This window comes from Bos taurus, chromosome X, assembly GCF_002263795.3.
Source record: "Bos taurus isolate L1 Dominette 01449 registration number 42190680 breed Hereford chromosome X, ARS-UCD2.0, whole genome shotgun sequence".
NCBI lineage: Eukaryota > Metazoa > Chordata > Mammalia > Artiodactyla > Bovidae > Bos > Bos taurus.
Genome location: NC_037357.1, coordinates 68610952 through 68630268, shown reverse-complemented (window position 1 = coordinate 68630268; position 19317 = coordinate 68610952). Strand labels below are relative to the sequence as shown.

Below are 19317 nucleotides of genomic sequence, written 5' to 3'. Positions count from 1 at the left end.
GGGACAATGTTAAATGCCACAACATTCAAATCATAGGAGTCTCAAAAGAAGAAGACAAAAAGAAAGACCATGAGAAAATACCTTAGGAGATAATAGTTGAAAAATTCCCTAAAATGGGGAAGGAAATAATCAGCCAAGTCCAAGAAACCCAGAGAATCCCAAATAGGAAAAACCTAAGGAAAAACACCCCAAGACACATATTAATCAAATTAACAAAGATCAAACACAAAGAAAAATATTAAAAGCAGCAAGGGAAAAACAACAAATAACACACAAGGGGATTCCCATAAGGATAACAGCTGATCATTCAACAGAAACTCTTCAGGCCAGGAAGGAATGGCAAGACACACTTAAAGTGATGAAAGAAAATAACCTACAGCCCAGACTACTGTACCCAGCAAGGATCTGTTTCAAATATGAAGGAGAAATCAAAAGCTTTACAGACAAGCAAAAGCTAAGAGAATTCAGCACCACCAAACCAGTTCTCCAACAAATGCTAAAGGATCTTCTCTAGACAGGAAACACAGAAAGGATGCATAAACTAGAACCCAAAACAAAAAAGTAAATGGCAACAGGATCATACTTATCAATAATTACCTTAAACGTAAATGGGTTGAATGCCCCAACCAAAAGACAAAGCCTGGCTGAATGGATACAGAAACAATACCCCTATATATGTTGTCTACAAGAATACGTACCTCAAAACAAGGGACACATACAGACTGAAAGTGAAAGGTTGGAAAAAGATATTCCATGCAAATAGAGACCAAAAGAAAGCAGGAGTAGCAATACGCATATCAGATGAGTATTTAAAACAAAGGCTGTGAAAAGAGACAAAGAAGGACACTACACAGTGATCAAAGGATCAATCCAAGAAGAAGATATAACAATTATAAATATATATGCACCCAACATAGGAGCACCGTGATATGTAAGACAAATGCTAACAAGTATGAAAGGGGAAATTAACAATGACACAATAATAGGGGGAGACTTTAATACCCCACTTACACCTATGGATAGATCAACTAAACAGAAAATTAACAAGGAAACACAAGTTTTAAATGATACAATACACCAATTAGACCTAATTGATATCTACAGGACATTTTACCCCAAAACAATGAATTTCACCTTTTTCTCAAGTGCACACAGAACATTGTCCAGGATAGATCACATCCTGGGCCATAAATCTAGCCTTGGTAAATTCAAAAAAAATGAAATCATTCCAAGCATCTTTTCTGACCACAAGCAGTAAGATTAGATCTCAATTGCAGGAGAAAAGCTATTAAAAATTCCAACATATGGAGGCTGAACAACACGCTGCTGAATTATCAACAAATCACAGAAGAAATCAAAAAATAAATCAAAACATACATAGAAACGAATGAAAATGAAAACACTACAACCCAAAACTGTGGGACACTGTAAAAGCAGTGGTAAGGGGAAGGTTCATAGAAATACAGGCATACCTCAAGAAAAAAGTGAAATAAATAACTTAACTCTACACCTAAAACAACTAGAAAAGGAAGAAATGAAGAACCCCAGGGTTAGTAGAAGTAAAGAAATATTAAAAATTAGGGCACATGATATTATACATGTTTCAATGCCATTCTCCCAAATCATCCTACCCTCACCCTCTCCCAGAGTCCAAAAGACTGTTCTATACATTTGTGTCTCTTTTGCTGTCTTGCATACAGGGTTATTGTTACCATCTTTCTAAATTCCATATATATGTGTTAGGGAACACATGTACACCCGTGGTGTATTCATGTTGATGTATGGCAAAACCAATACAACATTGTAAAGTAATTAGCCTCCAATTAAAATAAATACATTAAAAAAATTACGGCAGAAATAAATGCAAAAGAAACAAAAGAGACCATAGCAAAACTCAACAAAACCAAAAGTGGTTCTTTGAGAGGATAAATAAAATTGACAAAATATTAGCCAGACTCATCAAGGAAAAGGGAGAAAAATCAAATCAATAAAATTAGAAATGAAAATGGAGAGATCACAACAGACAACACAGAAATACAAAGGATCATAAGAGACTACCATCAGCAATTATATGCCAATAAAATGGACAACTTGGAAGAAATGGACCAATTCTTAGAAAAGTACAACTTTTCAAAACTGAACCAGGAAGAAATGGAAAATCTCAACAGACCCATCATAAGCACAGAAATTGAAACTGTAATTAGAAATCTTCCAGCAAACAAAAGCCCAGGTCCAGATGCATTCACAGTTGAATTCTACCAAAAATTTAGAGAAGAGTTAACACCTATCCTACTCAAACTCTTCCAGAAAATTGCAGAGGAAGGTAAACTTCCAAACTCATTCTCTGAAGTCACCATCACCCAATACCAAAACCTGAAAAAGATGCCATACCAAAAAAAAAAAAAAAAGGAAAGAAAACTACAGGCCAATATCACTGATGAACATAGATGCAAAAATCCTTAACAAAATACTAGCAATCAGAATCCAACAACACATTAAAAAGATCATGCATCATGACCAACTGGGCTTTATCCCAGGGATGCAAGGATTCTTCAATATCCGCAAATCAATCAATGTAATACACCACATTAACAAATTGAAAAATAAAACACATATGATTAATTCAATAGATGCAGAGAAAGCCTTTGACAAAATTCAACATCCAGTTATGATAAAAACTGTTCAGAAAGCAGGAATAGAAGGAACATACCTCAACGTAATAAAAGCTATATATGACAAACCCACAGCAAACATTATCCTCAATGGTGAAAAATTGAAAGTATTTCCCCTAAAGTCAGGAACAAGATAAGAGTGCCCACTCTGACTACTACTATTCAACATAGTTTTAGAAGTTTTGGCCACAGAAATGAGCAGAAAAAGAAATAAAAGGAATCCAGATTGGAAATGAAAAAGTAAAAGTCTGTTTGCAGATGACATGATCCTCTACATAGAAAACCCTATAGGCTCTACCAGAAAATTACTAGAGCTAATCTATGACTATAGTCAAGTTGCAGGATATAAAATCAACACACAAAATCCCTTGCATTCCTATACACTAAAAATGAGAAAATAGAAAGAGAAATTAAGGAAACAATTCCATTCACCATTGTAACAAAAAGAATAAAAAACTGAGGAATATATCAACCTAAGTAAACAAAAGACCTATATATAGAAAACTATAAAACACTCAGGAAAGAAATCAAAGATGATATAATAGATGGAGAAATATATCATGTTCATGGATCGGAAGAATCAATACAGTGAAAATGAGTATACTACCCAAAGCAATCTATAGATTCCACACAATCCCTATTAAGCTACCAACGGTATTTTTCACAGAGCTAGAAGAAATAATTTCACAATTTGTATGGAAATACAAAAAAATCTCGAATAGCCTAAGCAATGTTGAGAAAGAAGAATGGACCTGGAGGAATCAACCTGCCTGACTTCAGGCTCTACTACAAAGCCACAGTCATCAAGACAGTATGGTACTGGCACAAAGACAGAAATATAGATGAGTGGGACAAAATAGAAAGCCCAGAGATAAATCCATGCACCTAAGGACACCTTATCTTTGACAAAGGAGACAAGAATATACAATGGAGAAAAGACAATCTCTTTAACAAGTGGTGCTCGGAAAACTGGTCAACCACTTGTAAAAGAATGAAACTAGAACACTTTCTAACACCATACACAAAAATAAACTCAAAATGGATTAAAGATCTAAACATAAGACCAGAAATTATATAACTCCTAGAGGAGAACATAGGCAAAACACTCTCCGACATAAATCATAGCAGGATCCTCTATGACCCACCTCCCAGAATATTGGAAATAAAAGCAAAAATTAATAAATGGGACCTAATTAAAATTGAAAGCTTCTGCACAACAAAGAAAACTATAAGCAAGGTGAAAAGACAGCTTTCAGAATGGGAGAGAATAATAGCAAATGAAGCAACTGACAACGAATTAATCTCAAAAATATACAAGCAACTCCTGCAGCTCAATTCCAGAAAAATAAACGACCCAATCAAAAAACGGGCCAAAGAACTAAATAGACATTTCTCCAAAGAAGACATACAGATGGCTAACAAACACATGAAAAGATGCTCAATATCACTCATTATCAGAGAAATGCAAATCAAAACCACAATGAGGTACCATTTCACTCCAGTCAGAATGGCTGCTATCCAAATGTCTACAAGTAATAAATGCTGGAGAGGGTGTGGAGGAAGGGGATCCCTCCTATACTGTTGGTGGGAATGCAAACTAGTACAGCCACTATGGAGAACAGTGTGGAGATTCCTTAAAAAACTGGAAATAGAACTGCCTTATGACCCAGCAATCCCACTGCTGGGCATACACACTGAGGAAACCAGAATTGAAAGAGACACGTGTACCCCAATGTTCATCGCAGCACTGTTTATAATAGCCAGGACATGGAAGCAACCTAGATGTCCATCAGCAGATGAATGAATAAGAAAGCTGTGGTACATATACAGAATGGAGTATTACTCAGCCATTAAAAAGAATACATTTTAATCCGTTCTAATGAGGTGGATGAAACTGGAGCCTGTTATACAGAGTGAAGTAAGCCAGAAAGAAAAACACCAATACAGTATATTAATGCATATATATGGAATTTAGAAAGATAGTCACAATAACCCTGTATGCGTGACAGCAAAAGAGACACAGATGTATAGAACAGTCTTTTGGACTCTGTGGGAGAGGGAGAGGGTGGAACGTTTTGGGAGTATGGCATTGAAACATGTATAATATCATATGTGAAACGAATCACCCGTCCAGGTTCAATGTATGATACAGGATGCTTGCGGCTGGTCCACTGGGATGACCCAGAGTGATGATATGGGGAGAGAGGTGGGAGGCAGGGTTCAGGATGGGGAACATGTGTACACCCATGGTGGATTCATGTTGATGTATGGCAAAACCAATAAAGTATTGTAAAGTAATTAGCCTCCAATTAAAATAAATAAATTTATATTAAAAAAAAAAACAAATACTGGCATAAAACACCATCTGATACTCTACAAATGCAGACTAGGCTATAAACTTAAAAGATTTTGGCAATTAACAGTTCAACAAAACAAAACATATTTATAATTTATACCTTTGCTCCATCTGAAATACTGTCCCAGTTTCCACCACTCAAAGAGAACTTTCCATTGCCTATACGCAGCAGTATCTCTTCAGGAGTATCATTGGGCCCATTAGCAAAGGGAGTGTAGCTATTAATAAAAAAGATTTAAATATACATGAAGGCCTAACCTACATATTAAATCTAATTGAAAATGATGAGTATAGAACTACAAGCATATATTTACTATAGAAAATTAAGACTATCACCTAAAATTTCCCTTTACTGTTCATATAAAATTTTACCTTCCAAACAATGAACTTAATGATTTATATAATGAAATGAAAAGTCTTGCCTACATCAATCTTTTTTTACCTTTGATCTGTGAATCAGTGTAAAATAAAGGTAGTTGTATGTAATAATACATTCTGAAAATCAACACAAATTTTTATTCACAGGCATAAGTTAGGAAACCAAATATACCTATTATGAGGAAAGTAATTTTATACATTTATCGAATAGGCTCAAATTTATCAATATTATCAGTGAAAACAAAGTAACAATATTTTTAACTAATGTCTATGAAAAACTGGTTAAATATATCAATATAATAGAAAAATCCTTTATAGCCATTAAAATTATTACATGGATCAACAGTAAGAGATAGGAAAACAAATACACTGTATGAAGTTAAAGTGGTTTAGAACATTATTACAGAATGACAAAAAGTGGTCACTTTTGTACCATTTTAACAAATGGTACCATTTTAATGGTACCTTTTTAAAAATGGTATTCAGATTTGGGAATAGATTTATGGCTAAAAAGTATGAGAAAGATGCCGTAATATGTTAATTCCCTCATAGTTGATATAACACTAAACACACATACCTATGCACATACACACAAAATGCTTTGTTTAGTCATAAAGTAAGTATTTGAAAGTACCTGCTGCTGCTAAGTCGCTTCAGTCGTGTCTGACTCTGTGCAACCCCATAGACGGCAGCCTACCATGCTTCCCGTCCCTGGGATTCTCCAAGCAAGAACACTGGAGTGGGTTGCCGTTTCCTTCTCCAATGCATGAAAGTGAAAAGTGAAAGTGAAGTCGCTCAGTCGTGTCTGACTCTTAGCGACCCCATGGACTACAGCCCACCAGGCTCCTCCGTTCATGGGATTTTCCAGGCAAGAGTACTGGAGTGGGGTGCCATTGCCTTCTCCGTTTGAAAGTACCTATCTGGAAATGATATCCAATGGTTTGAAACCAATACTGCTGACTGCTGTTCACATGCAAACATTAGCTACTCTTAACTTTTAGCACTTGCTGTGGTCTATAACTAAATATTTTGCACATATTTAAAAGTACATGAAATGTACTGACATATGTGATTACGGTCAATCCAATAAATAACTTGGAGTCATTATTTTCATAACTTATCTTTATAAATCTCCTGCTATGGCAAGCATATTTAATTATCAGTTTAGTTCAGTTCAGTCACTCAGTTGTGTCCGACTCTTTGTGACCCCATGGACCACAGCACGCCAGGCCTCCCTGTCCATTACCAACTCCCGGAGTTCACCCAAACTCATGTGCATCGAGTTGGTGATGCCATCCAACCATCTTCTCCTCTGTCATTCCCTTCTCCTCCTGCCCTCAATCTTTATATTTAATTATACTAAATGCCTTTTTAAAGCTGGAGAAGGAAATGGCAACCCACTTCAGTATTTTTGCCTGGAAAACTCCATGCACCAAGTAGCCTGGTGGGCTCAAGTTCAAGGGGTCTCAAAGAGTCGGCCACAACCGAGCACATCAGCACAGCCTTTTTAAAAAAGTCATACCTAAGGACATTTCGATTACGTTAAAATTCTTCAAATTCTATTATGCATTAGACTTTGCTAAACCTAGCCTTTATCTACAGTTATAAATGTTTACTTCTAAATAAAAGTGCTACTTATTATTAAGAATAAAATAGCACTTGTATTATTTATAAACTAACAGTATTCAACATAATCCAATGGCTACATTTTTTAGTATTTCTTTATTCTTTTAACACATCTGCATGTGTTTCTGTATTTTAATATTCTGCTACTATTTTATGTAGGTTTGTTATAAAGCTCAATCACACTGAATCTCTACTGCCAAGAGAACCAAAATTCAAGTACTTAAAAAAAAATAACATCAGCAAGTTCAGTGGATAAGCACCTGTTGAACTGTGAAATGATTTTATACTAAGGTAAACATTTTGAAAATGTAATACACTTAAACATAATTCTTATCAAAATAAGAATATATGCTTTATTTTTAGAAGTTTTAGTCCCAGTTGAACAACCTTTTAATTATGTGTCTAAATAATGCCTCATTAAACACCTTATGTTTTTGTAAATTTTATAAGTATACAATATATAATATTTTAGAATACTGATAGCATTTTCCTTAAGGTAATTTTCATCTGTCCTCTTTCTAGATGAAAATACACAAGTGAAATTCAAATAATGATGTGAATTAATTTGAATATATAAATTTCTTACCCAGCCAACATTGTATAAAAAAGGACTCCCAGACTCCAAATATCACAAGCAGCATCATAGCCTTGTTGCATAAGAACCTAAGAAAGGAAATACTCATTATCTGGTACTACTCAGTATAACTCAGTTTTGTCATCTAAAAAAAAGTTGTGTTTCTAATAATCTCACAAATGCTCACAATTTAAAAACTTAGCTCATTTTAATATTTTCAAAATTAATTAACTTAAAGGCAAAGTTTTCTGCAATTAACAAACATTCAATAAGTGACTATTAATAAGGTAATTAAGCAATATGAATGATACAAAAAAAATCCTTTTTTAAGATATGATCCCTGACCTCAATGAACCTTCATTCCACCTTAGGAAAATCAGACATATCAAAATTTAAAACAACATGTACAGAGTGCTTCATATATTACACAGAATATTGAATTTTATTTTATTTTATTTTTTCAGAATATTGAATTTTAACCCTGAAACTGATTCTATGAGATGGATATTATTTCCATTTTGAAGATGAGAAATCTGGGGCAAATGTTAAGTAATTTGCCTGCTATCACAAACCTAATAAGTGGTGGAGCACTTACTCTAGAGCCTGTGCCTTTAACATCTATGATAATTGCTTCTCTACTGCACAGGAGATGCTAAGATCATATATAATCTTATGAAAGCAAGATGAATTTATATTTTACAAAAAAGACTCAGGTTTTTAAAAATTAGTATATTTCTGGATCAGAAACACACATTTGATAAATTCTGAATGGTTTCATTAATTTTGATATCATAATTTAGGTAGCTCTTTTTTCTCTTGAGGCTAGCGTTAAATAAATATGTTAAATAAATAACATATTCATTATATATTCATGTGAATTTTCCCTGTGAATTTAATAGCTAGTCTGAGGTGAAATGAGCTCTTTTTATTAAATTTAGAAAAACAAACCCACTGATAAAGCCTTTGTAAATAGAAGCAAAATAGAAACATTATTAACGCATTAATACTGGGGACTGCATAATCACCAGAATGGACATTTCATTTATAAAAGTCTAAACATATTAATACTTGGCTATGACAATGGCAAAATATGAATAATAAATATCTACCTTAAAATTCAGGGTATATATTTATTATAATTTCTATATTTATATATAAAAATATATAAATTCATTTAATATAAATTTATATATTTATAAAATTTATGTACTTTATTAAATGTTATATATTAAATTAAATTTGTATATTTTATATATTAAACTAAATTTATATATTTATAAAATTTATATCTTTTATTAAATTTTATATATTAAATTATATTAAAATTTATATATTTTATTGAATTTTATATATTTATAAATTTATATATAAATTAAAATTTGTACATTTATATATTCATAAAATTTATATTTTGTTAAATTTTATATATTTATAAATTTATATATAAATTAAAATTTATATATTTCTAAAATTTATATATTTTATTAAATTTTATATATCTATAAATTTATTATAATTTATATATACTTATATTTATAATGTTTTTTCCACAGTCAAAGTATATAAGAACACACATATGTACAAACTTGAGAAGCTGAAGAGGTTATCAAAATACCTATATAACTGGCTAAAATAAGTAACACAAGTGGAGACTACAAAGGCCCTAATAAATAATAAGGTAGAGCTAAAACAATTCACATCATGATAAGTCTAACCTGGCATCCTCTAGTGAAACATAAACCTCTCTTGCTTTATTCCCCTTCTGTCTTTCCCCTTCTCATGACTTCTCGCAGTTCTGGGCATCACCATGTTTTCTCTGGTTCCCTTAGGACAGTATTTTTGAAGGTTCCCAGATGATCCAGTGCACAACCAAGATTGAGGGACTGCTTAGGAACTTCTTGTACAGGCAAGGTTTAAATAGTGAGTCAGAAATAGGTATTGCATATCCATAACCTTCCAAGTTAATGAGAAGAAAGGCACTAGAGGTGTCATATTGCTTAATGTAATTAGGGCCAACCATGAAAAACCTGTTTCAGTTTTACCACACACAAACCCAGTTTGTCTGACTAAAGAAGGGGTAGTCTACTTTTGTTCTAGAGCAGGTCTCAAAGTCCTATAATAATAAGAATATACAGCCATAAAAGAAACAAGACATTGTGGCAGAATGAATCAAAGTGCTACGTTGCTTCAGTCCTGTCCGACTCTGTGCAGCCCTATGGACCATAGCCCACCAGGCTCCTCTGTCCACTAGATTATCCAGGGAAGAATACTGGAGTGGGTTGCCATGCCCTTCTCCAGGGGACCTTCCCAACCCAGGGTTTGAACCCGGATCTCTTATGCTTCCGGCATTGGCAGGCAGGTTCTTTACCACTAGAGCCACCTGGGAAGCCCAAGAATGAAAGAGTACCGTGTAAAAAGTAACGTGTTTCACACCTTATTTGCATAAAGTTAAATACAAAGAAGACAGAAGTCAGAATTAAAGTAGTTACTGACGTAACCTTCTCTCTCATTTGGCTTCCCAAATGAGCAAAATGTAAGAGATTCTCATTTCCTTTGCTCTGAAGTTCAAATTAATTCATATTTGTAGCAAAATACATGAAAGCCCAAAGCCAGAGCAGGGCAGAGTAATTTCACATTGACTTTTTTTTTTTTTTTTTTTGGCTGTGCTGGGTCTTGGTTGCAGCATGTGGGATCTTCATTGCAGCATGCAGGCTTTTGGTTGCAGCATGAGGGATCTAATTCCCTGACCATGCCTCCTGCATTGGGGAGCATGGAGCCTTAACCACTGGACCACCAGGGAAATCCCTCACATTTACTTATGTAAAAGAATTGCAGACACAGCATCCATCCAATGTATTGTAAATTCATTTAGTTCAGGATCATTCTTAGACCTCAGTAGGCATTAAATATTGGTTGAATATTAAGATAGATTTGCTTTTTAAAAAAGAATAAAATATTTTTGAGATATATTAATTTTTGTGAAATAGCCATAATAGAAAAGTACATCTATTAAGTAAGTCTTAGAAGGTGACTAAATTGATACATATCAAAAAAGGAATGAATTATTCCTTACTTATTGTTAAGCTGAAATTGTACTCCTAATTTGTTTCTCTTTTAGCAAGTAAGGGCTTTTTATGCACTGTGATGAAACAATGAATTTATATTCTCATAAATGCTATTATTGAACTTCCCACATGGATCAGTAGTAAAGAATCCACCTGTCAATGCAGAAGGCGCAGAAGACGAAAGTTCAATCCCTGAGTCAGGAAGATCCCCTGGAGGATAAAACGGTAACTCACTCCAGTATTCTTGTATGGGAAATCCCATGGAGCCTGTCTGGCTACAGTCCATGGGGCCACAAGGAGTTGGACATGACTGAGAAACTGCACACACATGCACAAATGTTATTATTTATTCAAATATCTACATGGACACTTGAATCTTTCTGATTCTAGTTTAAAAGATAACACATTTCATACAATTCACTAATAATTTTTGAAAAAGTCTGAAATTGAAGAAACAAATCTTACCCCAAACCTCTGTTTTATATTTATAACCATTAATAAATATGCATTCATTGCTGGCAGAGACCTCAGACTTGATAATAAAACTTTTCAAAGCATTTTGAAAATAAAAGTAATATCCTAGCCAAAGGTAGTTCAGACATTAGAGGCATTAGTTACAGAGAAGTGGTCTCTACTTGCCTACCTGAAAACCTTCACTATTACAATGCTGAAAGTGTCTAACTACAATGGAAGTCTACTAGGATAAAAAGCATCAGTGAGCTATATCCTACTCTGCAGATTTGCACTAACTTGAAAATGTTTATCTAACCATTAATCTAAACATAGACATGTATATTTTTCATTTTACTGTCTGTTTTTAAGATCTTTATTTGGGACACATTCATTCTTAACCTTTTCCAGGGAAAAGTACCCATTATACCAAGGAATCTAGGTCCACAAGATTAAGTGAATATTAAAAAAATCAGCTATTAAAATGGTTACTCTATAATCTACTGTTGTGTCTACTGCATAAATATACTATAACATTTATGACTATATATTCTATATTTTATAGAAGAGCCTTATCCTCAATATTCTATATTTGTATTCTATAAAAATATTAAAATGTCCTAGAAAAGCTAATTTTTTAAATGTCTAAGTTATATCCCTTACACCTGAGGGCCTTACAATAACCCCTTCTTGGATCATGCATGCATATCAATTTTCTATGAATATACTTAAAATGTAGATTAAAGCACATCCTCTGGACACATATAATTTCTTATAGGGCAAATCTTATTAAAACCCTATAAAGCAGGTGTTATATTTCTTCCTCAACATTAACATCTTAAAGGAAGATTAAATACATTTTAACATGGGGATTTCTCATTATTAGAAAGTTACTTTCCCACTTTCTACATTTTTATTTTCATCACTAGAAATATTATTTTTCTAATAGCTATATTGAATATAGACTAATTGATATTTAAATATAAGAAATATGTTTATATTTTTATAGAAATATAAACAGTATAAAAATATTTTATATCTTATGTGCAATATTTTCCAGAAGAGCTAGTATTTAGTGTAAAAAAAATTAAAATATGCACATGAGGTAAGAATTCATCCTCAAATTATTTTATTCTTCCTCTGAGTTGAAAAATTCTATTTTTCAAATCTGAGGATATCTGTGTACTTGGATTTATGTTAAACATATGATAATTCATGAGTGAGCATTGTTTGTAACATTTAAGAATAATTCTTGACTTTTACGAACAAAACTTATAAAGAATCTATATAACCAATGCCATCCCTGATTCATTTTTTAATCAATTATTCTTTTATTGTGGTGGGAACTGTTACCATCAAAGCTTCCATCCCCATTATCAGAACTGACAAGACTGCTGGAGCTTGTGAAATGTTAAACATGCACCCCTTGCCTTCCTCAGCATCATCTTTCTGGACTCTACTCTTTAAGATCTACATATGAAAGTTATCTGCCAAGAAAAACCTCACTGTTTATAAAAATCCCCATAAAGCTGTTTTCTTCACGAATTAGAAGATCTTACAATCTGGGATGGCACTGCCTGTGTTATGTATAATTCTAAACAATATAAATCACCTCATGTTCAGCACAAACCAAAATATCTGAAAACCTATCCTGACTTTGTGAATGCTGGGTCTTAAAAAAATCATTTAAGTGCTTTGAGTCTCAGTGTCCTCATTTAGAATATTTAATATGTTGAAGGTAGAGTTACCTCTACTCTCTGGCCAGTTCTAAAACGGTATGATTCTGAAACCATTATAAAAGCCAACAGAATAGAACAATGTGATTATTATATTCAGGTTGGTTGCAGATGCTAGTTATTAGTCTAAATATTTATATTGAGCATAATCAGAATTCAATGATTTAAAGAGCTTTATAGTTGGGAAAGGGCTTCTCTGGTGGCTCAGACAGTAAAGAAGCTGCCTGCAACACAGGAAACTTGGGTTAGATCCCTGGGTTGGGAAGATACCCTGGAGGAGGAAATAGCAACCCACTCCAGTACTCCTGCCTGCAGAATTCCATGGACAGAGGAGCCTAGCGGGCTACAGTACATGGGGTCACAGAGTTGGACACAACTGAGTGATTAACACAAAGGACAAGATCACTTGGCTTTTACTACCTACCATAAAGCTGACATAAAAGACACCAAATGCAGTCAACCAAAGGAAAAGAATAAAAGGCAAATACTAAAGTTTTAAAGAATACCTCAGGTGCTACAAAGTTTGCAGTATAGCATGGAGTTAACAGAAGTCCATTCTCTCCTCGAAGTTGTTTTGCAAACCCAAAATCACAGATCCTAATGGAGTCTGCATTGGCTGATTCATCCATGTATAAAATATTACTAGGTTTAAGATCACGATGAACAACCTTGAACATTTAAAAAAAAAAAAAAAAAAGGATGACATTTCTATAGCTAACTATCTAAGTTAATATATTTCCAGGAAATGAAACTGTCTCAATCATGAAATTTTGAAAATGACACGTTCTCCAACCTTGATAGCCTTGACAACCTGAAGTATATAGGTGAATTATCCCTATCAGATAGATGTGCCAGTTTTTATCAAGCCACCAGTTTTTTTAGTCATTTTCATTCTCAAAGCTGAATTCTCAATTACACTTGTAGACATATTGAACTAAGACCCTTTTCAAACCTCCTCACTATGGTAACCAAATATGAAACCTGAGTTAAAAGAAAAAAAAAAAAACTACCTTGAAGATACTGGAGAATGAGCAAAAGGAGATAACATTCTGGTGGGGAGTACATACTTGGCTGAAGGAGGGAGTTGCATGAGTAGGTTCCAATATCTGTGGCTTTTAACAGAAAGCTAAGTACAGTTCCTATGGCACACAGTGGTAGTGAAGGGATGCAGAAAAGCCCATGATCTTTCTGGCCTGGAACACCAGAAAAGAAATACTGGGAAAGCGTGAATGCTGAGTGGAGGAATACAGTAAGGGAAAGAGCCAAAATGGATAAAGGAAGCTCAAATGACAAAAGATCTAAACAGAAACCACAGCTGCTGCTGAAAAAGCAGAGCTTTCAGTGCAAACCTTAAGAAAATTACCCACTGAAAACAAAAGAAAACTAAAATAATCATTGGAGAAAAAAATAACAGAATATAACAAATCTCCACAAGTTAAAATTCAAAATTTTACAGTACACAAATTTGTACAGTACACAATCCAAAATTTTCTGATATATGAAGAACACTCTTCTAAAAAAAGGATACAGTTTCAAGAAAAAAGAACATCTATCCCAACTTCAAGATAAACTGTGTTAGGCTTAACAGCAAGTGTCTTAAAGTGCCTATTATTATATGTGATATGATAGGTATGCTAGCTAATGCTATGATGATAATCATATTGTAGTATATACATATCTCAAATCAACATGTATACCTTAAATTTACACAATGTTATACGTCAGTTATAGCTCAACAAAATGTACTGTTCAAAACTGAGAAGACTAAAAACTAAAAATTTAAAAAATAAAGTCACTATTATAATTATCTTCAATAAAGTAAAACAAAACATGCTTTCAATGCATGAAAAGTGAGCAGAAAAATAGAAACAATAAGAATTAAATAAAAAGCTAGACATACATAAATAAAATATTCCAAAATTCTTCATGTGGTGATTTTTCTACTGATACTATCCACTTCATTTAATTTAATCCTATATTTAATCAGCTGTTTACTACATTAAAAGCTCTTTCGAGACAAGGATCAAGACTTAAACTCATGGTTGAATCTGCAACACCTTTTGCATTGTCTGGCATGTAGAAATGCTCAATAAATTTGTCATTAATTTATTTAATTGATGCATTAATTTATTTCTAAAATAAAAGATGCTTATCATTTTCTTCTTGAAAATTATGGCCATCTTTTATTTTAGAGAATGTTGATAAAGACAATCAAATAATTAAATTATTACAGAACTATTATACAATTTATATTTCAAAGTGTTGAAAATGTATTCTATAAAGCCATAGTGAAAAATGAATACTGGCCCATGTAGAATGTTCACTAAGCCAATTCTGAGTTGCTCATTTTTTTTAGTTTATATTAAGTGGGTATGTGTCCACTACTACAACTGATTCAAACTTAAAATTTTAAATTCTTTGTGACTTTGTTTCCTTGGGTAGCTATATATATAATAGAATTGACCTTTTTTGGTAATCCAATTAATTTGTTTTATGAAAATATAGGAAACAAAATAACAGACCTGCCCTTTCAATAGAAATTTTAATGTATTAATACTTCAAGTGTTTAGAATCAAAATTTCTTACTGTATTGGGGAAGGGGTTGCTAACAATCAAAATAAACAGTTCTGCCAGAACTTTATGTGCTAGCCATAGTATAATTTGCTAATTTGTCTGTGTTTCACTTTCAAGTCTGATGAGGTTTAATAAATTAAAAGTCAAGTTTAGATATTTATATAATTCAAACCACTTTAAAATTAATATGCTATTAAATTGGTGCTAACAGGTAGAGAGAATAAAATTTATAATAAGGTATTACCCAATTTCCTAAACTTATAACCTTCACTACATAATGAATTTTATTAGGCTATTCCATATAAAAATATGTGATAGAAAAAGTAATTCATTTTAGGTATCATTTTCTATATATAATTTTATGAAGATATAAGTCCCAGACTTAAAAGGAAGAATATAACTACAACTTACTCCTTGACAATGAAGATAGTCAACTGTCTTAGTTATTATAAACAGTACATCACTAGCTTCCCGTTCTGAAAAACATTTTTGTTTCAGAATACGGTCAAGTAGCTCTCCTCCTTTCATCAAATCCGTAACAAGGTAAACATATCTACCATCATCATAAACCTAAAAAAAGAACATATTTTTAAAATGTTATTATTTAATTCTGAAAAGTGTTCAATTATATTTACTTTGATTTTCGAATGAACCTCTAGTGTTAAAAATACACTATTCCTTTAGTATTAATATAGTACAGACCCTACTGAAGATTAAACTGGCTAAACAGACTCAACACCATTCTGTGAGACCATGTGAAACACATAATTTTATTAACTTTTGAAGATATCTGTTATACTTCATCAAGGAGTATAAGTGGAAAAATAGAACTCTGTGACTCTCAAACAGCACCTATGACATTTCTGACTATATTATAGCCACTTTCTTTCCTTAATAATAGTAAGCTTCCTTCTGGCAGTAAGTATGTTGTTTTTTAATATCCTCCTCACATTCTACTATCTGACCTGGCAACTTAAATATTTGTTGAATTCAAATGTTGTATCAAGGAGAACAAATAAATATGTATACCCTTTTACTCAAGTCACGTGATATCTACGTCTACACACATAAACACATACATGTAGACATATATCTATCTATATACACACATAACATATATTTATATATATATATGTATAAAGTACTATTTAAGGATTACAAGTAAAAATGTATATCATATTATCTGAAACAAACTGATCAAGGAGATGGTTTGTCAGTATTCAGTAACATCTATTAATATGAGTTCACTTTAAAAAAAACTACAGAATAATATTTCACACAAGCAACAATCCACAGTGCTACAGCCAACTGCTGTACAATCAAGGAAATAAAATCTCCAAGAATTTGCCACATTCCTAATCTCTTCTATCTTGTATATTTGTAGTACTAGAGAATAAGTGCTGCTGGTGATGTTGTCAACTAGTTAACCAGTTAGAATATATTCAAGTAATCATGACACTCTCATTTGCCAACCATCATAGTTCCTTTCTGATATTCTACAAGGAGGGTAAGAGTGCAGAATCATAGGGATAAAAGAACTGAAGTGGCAAATTTAAGAGTCTTAATATTTTATGGCATGAAAGTAAAGATACCATGGATATGGAAAGTTCAAAGTCATAACTTCATTAGCTTAGCAGATACATAGATTTTTAAATACCTACATCCTTTAAAGTGATAATGTTGGGGTGTTGTCCATAGCGCATTAAAATTTCAATTTCTTCTGAAGGGTCTCTCTTAATTTTGTCAATGATCTAAGAAACAAGAAAAATCACAGAGGAAAATTATTTTCTTTGTCTAAAAATGAATGACATGGTTTCAACTTGGTTGTATTTTCAAGCAACAAATAAAACTCAAGAGTGATGTTTACCTCACATTATTTTAATATTTAAAAATTTCCTATAACTGAAACTTAATTAAAAAACAACATAGTACTTTTCTCAACATTATATTCCATCTAACTGAAAATATACTAACTGATAATTTGATCGAAATATGACAGTAATTGTCACAATTGCTCAATCTTAGCATACTGTGTTACAATAAAATTATTCAAAAGCAAGACATTCAAAAAACATATTGCTTCTCCTAAATAACATCTTTTTTACTGAACAAAGTAAAGTGTTGGTAAGAAATTCAAAATGAAATTATTAAGTCAAGAGTTTTACTTCATCATTTTATCTTTGCTTTCTCCATTTGCTCCACTGAAAAACTGTCAGTTGGCAATTTAACTCACACTTTACATAATTACAATTACATATTAATTTAACTTAATATGTCAAGCAAAAAAAATGTTAGCCTCAGAGACAATACCTTCACTGCAAATTCCATGTTGGTAGTGGTGTGTATGCATCGCTTGCAAACAGAATAGGAGCCAACACCAATATCCTCTTTCAATTCATACACTTCACCAAACTGTGCAGCATTTCCATTTACCTGTTTTTGTTAAAAAGTAAAATACAAAACAATATGGTTTCACATTTTTTGTCTTTTCTCCTAAGTATATGTTCATCTTAAATCTTTAAAAAATCAAAAGTAAGTCTAGAGAAATTTTATCAGTATTTATAAATGGCTTACACAGGTTCTAGGTGATCTGAGCATACAGATTCCGAAGGCTTTCTATATCTCCAAAGCCAATATGATAAATCAACTAGCTAATGTATCACCCATTACATTTTCTTGCCAAAAGACATCACATAAATACATAATTAAAAATGGGAAAAACACCAATACAGTATACTAACACATATATATGGAATTTAGAAAGATGGTAACAATAACCCTGTGTACGAGACAGCAAAAGAGACACTAATGTATAGAACAGTCTTATGGACTCTGTGGGAGAGGGAGAGGGAGGGAAGATTTGGGAGAATGGCACTGAAACGTGTAAAATATCATGTATGAAACGAGATACCAGTCCAGGTTCGATGCACGATACTGGATGCTTGGGGCTAGTGCACTGGGACGACCCAGAGGGATGGTATGGGGAGGGAGGAGGGTTCAGGATGGGGAACACATGTATACCTGTGGCAGATTCATTATGATATTGGCAAAACTAATACAATTATGTAAAGTTTAAAAATAAAATAAAATTTTAAAAAAAAGAAATAGGAAAAAAAATAAATAAATAAAAGTTACTACTGTCTGCTTTCTTCCCAAAACATGGAAAGATCTTTAATTCATCATACATAGATAAATGAAGAAGTTAAAAATCACTGTAAATCAATCAGCAATAACAGAAGAAATAATTATCCCTAATCTGAATAATCTATGTGTAATTTACCTGAACAATTGGTAACACATTTGCACTTGTGATAGGAGTGATTTTATATTCTTCTGCAATAGAAGTTGCAACAAAGCTGAATCCTTTGAAGAGTTGATGAGCATTAGCACTGGCTGGCAAACCAGGAGAATCTAATGTCCAAATAATTAAATTTAATTAGAATTAACAGTTTTATGATATGAAATGCCAACATTTCTTTGAGTATAAAGGAAACCATTAAATGTTACCATCAGACATACTATATTATGTATTTGATTTATTGATTATTGTCTGTTTCCCAATCAATGGACATGAGTTTGAGAAAGCTCCAGGAGATGGTGAAAACAGGGAAGCCTGGCATGCTGCAATCCATGGGTCACAGCGTCGAACATGACTGAGAGACTGAACAACAACAATAATACTAGTATGCAAGCTCCATGTAGATTATGATTTTTGTGTGTTCAGTTCACTTCTGCATCATCACTGCTTAGTATTTACACACTAGGTATTCAATATTTGTTGAATGTATATATGAAACAGATGTCAATAAAAATAAACCACATTAAATTCTGAACCATAAGAGTTAGAGAGAGATATCTCATATCTTACTTCCTACTCACATTCTCT

The 19317-nt window shown here is 32.7% G+C and overlaps 1 protein-coding gene across 21 annotated transcripts in view; it reads right to left on the bottom strand.

The window, feature by feature from the left end:
• The window catches only part of RPS6KA6 (ribosomal protein S6 kinase A6), a 200789-nt gene that overhangs the window by 58039 nt on the left and 123433 nt on the right, over positions 1-19317 (bottom strand). For 18 of the 21 annotated variants that reach the window (XM_005227922.5, XM_024988071.2, XM_005227924.5 and 15 more), the window contains 7 exons: positions 18712-18842; positions 17742-17864; positions 17093-17182; positions 15843-16001; positions 13364-13525; positions 7619-7695; positions 5129-5246 (listed from right to left, as the gene is read on the bottom strand). In XM_005227922.5, the coding sequence (XP_005227979.1) occupies positions 5129-5246; positions 7619-7695; positions 13364-13525; positions 15843-16001; positions 17093-17182; positions 17742-17864; positions 18712-18842 (860 nt within the window). Of the gene's footprint in view, positions 1-5128; positions 5247-5756; positions 6327-7615; positions 7696-9321; positions 9504-13363; positions 13526-15842; positions 16002-17092; positions 17183-17741; positions 17865-18711; positions 18843-19317 lie in introns of those variants that run through there. The other 3 variants (XM_059883450.1, XR_816881.4, XR_003033392.2) reach the window with 3 other exon arrangements.